Source organism: Montipora foliosa, chromosome 6 (assembly GCF_036669935.1).
Source record: "Montipora foliosa isolate CH-2021 chromosome 6, ASM3666993v2, whole genome shotgun sequence".
Classification (NCBI taxonomy): Eukaryota; Metazoa; Cnidaria; class Anthozoa; order Scleractinia; family Acroporidae; genus Montipora; species Montipora foliosa.
The window spans coordinates 40,048,698-40,058,697 of NC_090874.1; the positions used below are offsets into that span (position 1 = coordinate 40,048,698).

General features: G+C 39.7%; 1 protein-coding gene across 1 annotated transcript in view; it reads right to left on the reverse strand.

The window, feature by feature from the left end:
• The window catches only part of LOC138007333 (DNA-directed RNA polymerase II subunit RPB2), a 24,855-nt gene that overhangs the window by 4,286 nt on the left and 10,569 nt on the right, over positions 1-10,000 (reverse strand). Inside the window, exons 8-19 of the mRNA XM_068854151.1 lie at positions 9,596-10,000; positions 8,589-8,700; positions 8,346-8,500; positions 6,441-6,642; positions 5,215-5,383; positions 4,877-4,973; positions 4,558-4,652; positions 2,988-3,109; positions 2,709-2,789; positions 2,510-2,557; positions 2,052-2,141; positions 962-1,069 (exon numbers count right to left, since the gene is read on the reverse strand). The exon at positions 9,596-10,000 is cut by the window's right edge and continues 2 nt beyond it. Of these exons, the coding sequence (XP_068710252.1) occupies positions 962-1,069; positions 2,052-2,141; positions 2,510-2,557; positions 2,709-2,789; positions 2,988-3,109; positions 4,558-4,652; positions 4,877-4,973; positions 5,215-5,383; positions 6,441-6,642; positions 8,346-8,500; positions 8,589-8,700; positions 9,596-10,000 (1,684 nt within the window). The remainder of the gene's footprint in view (positions 1-961; positions 1,070-2,051; positions 2,142-2,509; positions 2,558-2,708; positions 2,790-2,987; positions 3,110-4,557; positions 4,653-4,876; positions 4,974-5,214; positions 5,384-6,440; positions 6,643-8,345; positions 8,501-8,588; positions 8,701-9,595) is intronic.

The following is a 10,000-nucleotide window of genomic DNA, read 5'->3' on the forward strand; positions in this document are numbered from 1 at the left end:
TTTCAGTCTACTTGAGTCTTGCGACAAATAGGGCAGTGTTTACAGTACGAAAAAGACTTAAGGAAAGTAGGAAACGAGGTTCCTTCTTAGTCGTATCGGATTATCATACACTTAGATACAATTTTACTGGACTCCGATTGGACTACAGCGGTACAATTTTATCCCAAATCGTACCCTGTTAAGTTACAGTTACCATGACAACCACTGGCAAAGCGATTAAAAAATTTTTTGAGTTTATTATTAACAAGTATTGCCACGACGTTTTGTCGGGAAAACTGGGAGAATTAATGAAATTAGCCGGCCGCAGCTGCGCATGTTTTAGGCAAACAACACGACCTGGCAATGACAGGAAGCTCCCATTGATAAAATTCGTAAAATATTCCAGTAACGTGTCTTGGTATGGAGAAAACACAAGCCTTGGAACACAAGGATCCAATCCGACCATCTTCCCGAAAAAGGAAGTGAAAAAGGTGAAACAGGTAACAGCCAAACATGAATAAATAAAAAGAATAAAAAGACAAAAAGGAAAGACCTAGAAAAATATCCAAGTGATTGGAAAATGAAATCTTATACACGTATGCGTTGGAAAAAGGGTCGTGTCGTACCTTATGAAACGAGCTTCAGGATTGGCCAAAAGAACAATAGAACGAGCAAAGATAACAATGAATTCAGCATAGAAAACAATAGGAAGTACGACACTATACAGTCACTGAAATATAGTGTTCCAAAAGAGGTGAGACCCCACGTATACCCTGGAAAAACGCAGCTCCAAGAGAAAAGAGGTTTAATTAACTGATCTGCCCTTATGACTAGATCAGTAACTGATTTTCGAAAAAATTCTCAAAGTTCTCAAACTGGACTCGCCCACTTGAGAGCTTTCAATAACACCACTCGTACCTATTATTTTGGAGTTGTACTGGAGAACGTTTTATTTCCCAATCAAACAGGAGAGACAGGTTACCTTTCCTTGAAGACATTCGATCAAGTGACCAATTGTCATACGGCTCGGAATGGCATGAGGATTGATTATCACGTCAGGGGTGATTCCTTCAACGGTGAATGGCATGTCCTAAATAAAAACAACCGACATGGTGAACGATATGGGCCTGAAAAGATAAACGACGACACCACAAATCTGTATAAAATTATTTAAGAAGAAATAAATGGCTTTGTATTAACGGTGGATTAACATGCAGTGTCCATATATAATATCAGAAACCCATAAGGGTTGAAACGTGTAACGGCCCCTTGTGTGCTGGGAAACAAGCTTCTGAATATTCAATTTGCTAAGTACCATATTTGGAACAACAAGAGCGAGGAGTTTCCAAATATGGTACTTAGCAGTGAAACATTCAACCAATCAGTTCGCACTGAATATTCGGAAGCTGTGAACGCGCGTTACACGTTTCAACCCTTATGGGTTTCTGATAATATTATTATACAATGTGCGCGTTAAAGGGTGCCGATTTGAGAAGATAAGTTTTTAACCTAGATTTAATTGTTGCAACAGGATGGCAACAACCCGACAAATACAAGAACTTTGGGGAGCGCTTTCGCAAAATATCTAAGATCGTGCGCCACATAATTGCGTGCAGCGTCTCTCCTCACCTTCGTACACATATCATGACGAACATCCGCAAATTTCTAGAATAACGCTTACTTTCGAATGAGCGCCCTCTATTGCTGGAAATCAATGAACGCTTAACCTTCCATTAATTTATTCTCATTTCTTATGCTATTATGCTCCAAACAAAAGCATTGCTAAACCAATGGATGAAAAAGCCTTCACAACCTACAACCTCCCAACGGCGGACACCTTAATTCTACCAACTTATTTGATACAACTAAATAATTTTCCATGATTAACAAACAGCAACGTGTGGTGGAGGATACTTTATCCTTAATCCAGAATGCCGAAGGGGATAAGTGTTTTTTTTCAAAAGAGTGGGATTCAGGTTAACGTCGAATTACAACCACGTAAAGATAAAAGGGCTGGTGTTCCAGCGTATTTCATTCTCTTAAACGAGGATCGGAACTTGAGGAAAACTAACCTCTTGTCGATATGTGATTCCACAAGTCCCCTTCTGACCATGTCGACTGGCAAACTTGTCTCCTATTTGAGGGACACGAACTGAACGAACCTTAAAAAGGGCAAAAGAAGCAGAGGTTACATGTACTTGCAAAGATTGACGACCACGAAGAAGCTGCTATTTACCGTAACAGAGAATAAATATACCGGAACGAAATGCTCATATACAAGCTTGGGATATGAAGTATTTGAAATGTAAAGGTAGAAAACACCGTCGCAGTTAACAAAGCAACTTTAGCATACGAAAGAAACCGCAAAAAATCAAGTTCGAAGCTACTTTATGACCGAGGAATAATGCAATGTGATTTTTGGATTTTGACTATACGGCTTATGTAAAATTGAATTATTTTAAATTAATTTACTGGAATGGATTGAACCTGGAAACGCTGCTTTCGATAGCATGAAGCTACATGAATTTACCTTTATTTTAGTGAACTTGTATCCCTCTTGGTTGATTGTCACCATCACCTTGAAAGCGTAGAAGGCATATTAGATCTTTTGTCAACTGAAATCTCTCTGCTCCTTCCAAAGCATGTATAAAAGATCAATAAAGCCCCAGCATCCTCCTCCGTTAAAAAAAAAAAAAACCCCTTTACAATGCCATTATTTCATAACTGACCTGATCCACAATGCCTGTTTCACTCGGGCGAAGAAAAGTGCTTGAGTCCTTCTTGCAAAAGCGCCGAGTTGTTCCCTCCAGCTGAAAAGGGATCAGGCGTAAACAAAAAATAATTACACAGACGCCCAAGTCAGTAGTAAATAGCATTTCTTAGTCAGAAGATGGCTTTAAAAGTTGGTCAGCCTACAACAAGGGCTGACGCTCGAAACTAAAACCATTGTTCTTACGTTCACTAATTCCCACTTATACAGTGCACTTTTTCAGTGGATTTCTACTTACCTCGTCATCGTTTTCAGGTAATGTTACTGTCTTGCCAACTATGACGTCATCACCACTCACGCGAGTACCAGGAGAAATGAGCCCGTCATCATCCAGTTTATCATACACTGCATTACGCATGCCTGAAGTGCAAAACGAAATAAATAGTTCCTTCTTGCATGTCGTTTGCTTGAAGAAACATCTCACACAACAAAAAAATAGAACAAACATGAATACAAGCAATGAAACAGGTTTGCACTCTTGAGAAATGTTCTCTTTTGTACCAAAACTGGCAGAACAGCCCATTGACAATCACAACAACATTACGTTTTACTGCATCACGATGTGCGAGTGAAACTACTGATACACAAAAGCTAAAGGAGTTGGTTTCGAAAGAAGCTAAGGGGCTGCTGCGGTAGGTGTTTGAAACACGAGTACAGTAAACAACCGCGTACCTAGAATTTAAGAACCTGTTAGGCTCTTATTTTTCTTTATGAAATATAAAATTATCAGCGTCCAAATCAGAGGAAATCAGTCATACCATATCATAGAGTAGATATCTTTTGTGGCAATAAGAATCAATTTAAGAACCTACATGTAGATAGCCTAAAGTACTGTAAATACCATTTTTGTGACAACCTTTTTAGTCTAACTTGGAAAAATCTAGGTTCTTATATGCGGGCAGAAGCACATGATCTTGAAGCGTATGCAACTTGCAACTCTTTTCCTTGGAACAAAGCTGGGAATTTCAGGACACCAATTTTATGCCCAAATATGGACAAAAATGAAATTGAAGCTGCAGGCGCGGGAAAATGCACGAGCTACATTACATCCAAAGAGGGAACTTTTTTAACTCAAAAAACCCCAGCTCTGAACCAGAGTTGAACGCTTTAAGGTCATGAGCTTCTGATGTGGGTGTTTACTGGATGCTGGGAGTGTAGTAACGTGAAAGGCATGGATAATTTACAGAGGAAGGAGAGGCTTTCACTGATTCCATGCGGATAGAGATTCATGATACGTGAACGTTTTTCTTCAAGATTTTCGCTGCTCTCCGCTGTGTTGCCTTGCTGAAGACAAAAGCTACAAACAGTTGTATTGCCTGGAGTCGTTCGCTAGGTTGCAATGGCACGTACATGCATTTTGATAATTTTAGTTCATCCTTTTGGTCCTGAAATTGTGTGTGTTGTTAGTAAACGGACAAGTCTTGCATCGAGGGAGCGCGTGCTTCTTCTAATGCAGATGTTGCATGTTTTTGTCGCGATTGAATGAGGCTAAGGATGGTGGTGGTGGTGAAAGTATTGTACTTGTTTCTGAATCATTCTAAATACTTTGAAGTTTTTAAGAACCACATCTTTAACTGTGGGATTATGCTGATGGAACAAAGAAGAGAGAGTGAATGGAAAGCCAACAAAATCTCTATCCACACGAAATCAATCACGAAGTCTCTCTTCTCCTCCACTGCTCATGTTATTTAGTTCGTCGCGTTACAATGAAGCTCCTTCATCTAGGATCTTGAAGTGGTGGATCAGTACGAGCTAAAAATACTCGCAAATTCTATTGTCTACAGACCGTGACCTTCCAGGGATCTTACCTTGGCATGTATCCCTCGTTGGTTTTTCAAATGTTTCTTCTTGGTCCATACCTCTCTTTGATTCCTGGTCGCGGTATGAGCGGTAAAACACGGATCTGGAATATATTATGTAAAGGCCAGTTTCGTATTCAAACGATTGTGTTGGATCGAGCATGAAATGGAGGCTAATCCGGCGAAATCCTTTTACAAGCAAATTATTTCCCCCGCATTACCCTCCATTCCATGCTAGATCCAGTCTAACCGTGACAATACGAAACTGACCTATATTGTGTTCTCGTTATTTGGTTAACTTGTGTGTAAACAGATTCGATTTTTTCACCTGTACAATCCCCTGTCAATAGCTGAAGCATTCATGATGACGGAATCCTCCTGATTGTAACCCGTGTAAGATGCAATCGCTGCAATGGCATTGATCCCTAGGAAGAAGATAACCAAAGAGAAAGAGAACAGATCGGCATAACAGATAAGCTAGACGAGAACCAATTGCTCAACAACTAAACTAAATGGCTGCTTAAATGCAGGAAAAATGCTCGTTACCAAGAAGCTCTTTTGACTTGTCCTACACTTCACATACAGTAATGAACCTCACACCTTCTACCTATTTTTTATGGAGGGTAGTATAATTACTGTTTAGTCTCGTTACTGTTCTTCACTTACCAGCGGGCAATTCTCTGAATCTGAGATACTCCATGGAGCGGGTGGTTACCAGTGGCTTCTGAGGGTAGTACAGCACATGCGCAAGCGTATCCATGCGTACATGATAATTTGTGATGTAAACACCCATGGCTTGTTTCCCCATAGCAGACTGATACGTGTTACGAGGAGACTGAAGGGAAAAATTGTTAGAACGAATTATCTTAGTGCTGTTTTCATTTCATTTGCCCGAATGATTCGATCGCTTAATTATTTAGAATAACGCAAATGCTCACATTTATCTCACAAGTCATATACAATATGAGCGGTGGCTCAGTTGGTTGAGCATCGGTTGAGCATGCAGGAGGTTGCGGGTTCAAACCCCGGCCGTATCAACACTAAGGATCTTAAAATAGCTGAGGAGAAAGTGCGGTCTTTGCAATTTAATCTGCCAATGGTTAGACTTTGAGGTCTTCTCGGATAAGGAATGCAACCCGTCTGACAAATATCTTCCATGTTCATAAGTTCCTTGTGGGACGTTAAAGAACCCAGACACTATTCATGAAGAGACTTAACTGATTATAGTGGAATGTGAAGTGCTAGTTTTGTATCCCATATGAACCATGTGAGCGTTAGCCCTACCAATGGAAATGGGCCCACACAAGGACAGAGAAAAACTCTGACCAGGATGGGAAATGAACCCACGACCTTCGGGTTAGATCACCGCTGCTCTACCGACTGAGCTACAAGGTCAGACAGGAGCAGGCCGTGGCAACTGAAGATGTTAAAGTCACGGCAATGCCGTGCAGCACTATATTTTAAACAGAGTTTACTGATTAGAGTGTAATGTGAAGTGCTAGTTTTCTACCCCATATGAACCATGAACCATGTGAGCTTTAGCCCTCACATGGTTAATATGGGGTAGAAAACTAGCACTTCACATTACACTCTAATCAATTAAGTCTGTTCAAATATAAGTGCTACACGGCCAACGTTTGCAAAAAACGTAATCCTTACCATTCATGCAGGTTAGAGTCTTGATTACCAATTCGGATGCTCTACCAGACCGAGGAGACCAGAGGGAGCTACGCCATTAAACTTGGTTCACGTGATATAACTATATCTTTTATACGGAATTTTCAACGAGTTGCCACCAAAAACACCAATATATATATGTATATTGTGTCTATCACTTGAAGCTCCCACTTGAAGCACTCACTTGAAGGTAATAATTATTCAAGTAAACGAACCTGGTTGTGATCAGGGAATGGAATAATTGATGCACAGACTCCAAGGATCATTGCAGGGTGGATTTCACAGTGTGTGTAAGTTGAGCAATAGGCTTGTCCCTTCTCTACCATCAGGTCATCTGGTGTCATGGCAACCATCACTGTCTCCTCTTCATTCACGTCAATGTATTCCACAATCCCACCGGCTACTAATTCTTGCCAGCTGTCAAAGATAGCGAAAACGTTTTGTTATTTGATGCAGACCAAAGATATCAAGCGCCATTGTCAGACAATTGCACTTGACCCCGGTACTTTTTTCAGGATCTTATGAGGCTAGCATTACACGGTTAACCCCGTTACCGGCTCACGAGGCCATTCTAGACCAAATTTACTTTTTTCTCGCAGTTTTAGTTTCGGCTTATTTTATCTCAATGCTTCGGGCAACTTGGCTGTGAACTGGGGTGCAGTTCATGCATTAGTCCCATTTCTCAATAATGTTTGCGGCTAAAAACTTTGGTCAGGCGAATTCATTGAAGCACGTTTGTGCTTGAAAAACTCTCATTTGGAACTTTTGGCAACCAGCCCGGACCGTCTAGGACAAGAGTATTGCTTTAAACACCATTTAATCAGCGATCATGCTAAATTTATCTCGTTAGATCCGTGGATTGGACTTGACATTTATTGGATTTTGAACTACGCTTATCGCACATGAACCTCATAATATATTAGGAATGACTTAGTTTATTGGTAAAGCCTAGTATTGACTACAAAAAACCAATTGCAACAACCTTTTAAGAAAATAAATAATTGGTCATTAGACCACGTATAAAAAAATGTTTCTTCCCCTACCCTTCTGCTTTGCTTCAAAAGCGATTGTAGAACGCACTTTAATATTCCGAGATTTAATACTAGTAGTTAAATAATATGAGCTACAGTTGTATGTGTGGGTCTAAAATCGTTGTAACCACAGCCGTAAGTGTTGACAACAGTTGAACCCAACTGTGTGAACTAAAATGAAGGCAGTTTCTGATTGGTCTAAAATAGTCATGGAGGTGACAGCATTGCGTCTTCACTACTCTAAAGTGTCAAAATTTGCAAAATGTTGTGTAAATCTGAGTTTAAATTTGATCCACGTACCTCTTCTGTACCGAAATAGATATTGTGGTAGATGTCCCAATTTTTTTTTAATGTGCCAGAAATATATCATTTTTTCCAAAAAAATTCCAGATGAAATCTCCAAATTCCCAGAAGAATTGTGTTCATCTCCCGAAACAGGCCTTGTTAGAGTTGTCATGTCAGCCCCGTAAGATTTTGTACAGGAGGTCATCAGTGTTTGGCGGCTGGGCATTTTTAATGCCTTTAATATTTATAATAAAGTAACCAGAAAAGATGAACACAGCCAGGTAAAGTCATGGCTAAAGACTGTGTACAGCTGGTCAACTTAATGGGTGCCCGGCCCTAAGATAATGAACCTGCTGCAGCACATGATCTCTTTCATTCCACAGAAACCATTTCAAGAATGTTCTTTGAATTGCTAATAAAATTTTTGTTTTATATACACTTATTGTTTAATTTGGAACTTTTACCAACCAAAAACTGGAGATACTCGCTGCAAGAGACTTACATGTACCATGCTTGCATTAAGAATGACAGTGGTTACAAGACGAAACTGATTTAATTCCTGCCAAAGATCTCCAAAGATGAACTTACAAATAAGCCAAAGAGGCTTACTAAGAAGCCTACATGTGGTTAGCAATAATTATTGATTTCATGACAGTGAATCTTAGAAAAATTATCACCTCAACCATCATTTTGGGTTGATCGTGAGAGGGGAAGCCCTCTAAGCAACAACCTGGTGATCTAAACTATCAAAGTAAAATCATGCATTGTCTTTGAGTTCATAAATGATAAACAAAGCAAACACACCTGTAGTCGTTGTACTCTCTCTCCTTTAGCTGATCAATGTGATGTTTCCTTAGCAACAATCTTTGATTCTCCACAATCAACAGTGGTCGACAAATTCTCCCAGCATCTGTGTAGATCCTAATCTCTTTTTCTCTGAAATCTCTCACCATGGAAACCTACCAAAGTATAAATGAACATTGTTGAAAGTTCAATTCAAAATCACACGTGAGCTATTCAATGGAAAAACCTTTAGCTTTACAGTACCTCAGAAACAATGATATCCATTTGCCTTCGGAGTTTTCGAAGTGTACTCATTAGCTGATCTGGATCTCTATGGATCCCTACCCAACAACCATTGACAAAAATCTTGGTTGCGCTGGAAGGAGAAACAATCATTAACAAATAATGAGAATGATTGAAATATCATCCTCTTGACAATCATCTTCGTAAACTGCACATCAGATTTTAAAGCTAATGAACTACAAGCATTATTCAGCCTATACGTAACACAGTGACACACATGGGATTCTCAACAACACATGGAATTACACCCCAAACTCCCTTTTTATAGTGTTTGAGATCTTTAAAGTTCACTACCAACAACAACAGAGAACAAAAGACATGGAAATGCAATGTGGTTGATGCAAGCCAAATCAGTGAGTTCCAAACCAGTCGCAATAATTGTCAAGCTAAAGGCCACAGATTGATTATAAAAAAAACTGAATGTCACTTTGCAACAACTGGTGATAAAGCTCAGAACTACACTCAAGAATGAATGCAAAAGGATGAAAGACAAAACAATGATTCTTTTTTGCTCAGTTTAAAACCTTTCATTCTGGTTTTTGCATAACTTGCAACAATTCACTTGACAAGAAAAACTGCATTCAAATTCATAATAAAGTTTAACAAAATAAAACAATTTTGAAACCAAACCATGACATAGTTTACATTCATTTGTTAGTTGTTTCAATGATGGTGTTATTAAATTAACTTTAATATATATAGATTTAGCCAAGCCCAAAACAGGAGCTTGCGGGTTATTTATTCTTGCAACCTTGCAGTACCTGGTCAGCAGTCAACTTAAAAAAAACCAGCTGAACTTGATGAGCTCTAAACCTGAGCCCCACGATATGGTCACGTGATACTGGTCACATTGGAAAACATGGAGAGGTTGACGTACATACATGTACCTGTACGGTCGTACTGTGACCAAAACCAAATTTTCTCGCTACAAAATTAGTTGACTGTAGTTATTAATTTTAGAATCTCACTTGTTGATGGCTGATGGTGTGATTTCCTCCAAATTCTCCATAGTCCACTCCTCTAAAAACTCTAAGATAGGACTGGGTTGTGAGCCAACGGAAATGTAGGCCATCAAAGCCAGATTCTTCACCAGTCCCACAGCATGACCCTCTGGGGTCTCTGCAGGGCAAATCATACCCCAATGGGTATTATGCAGCTGTCTGGGACGAGCCAGTTTACCCTCTCGTCCAATAGGAGAGTTCAGACGCCGCAAGTGAGATAGTGTGGATGCAAACGTCAGTCTGTTGAGAACCTGTGACACACCCGCACGACTTTGATGGGCTTTCTTTTGATCACCCCAGTTTCCTGTTGCCAAAGAGTACCTCAATCCATCTGTAATGACTTTTGGTTTGAGAGCTAATTCAATGTTGAAG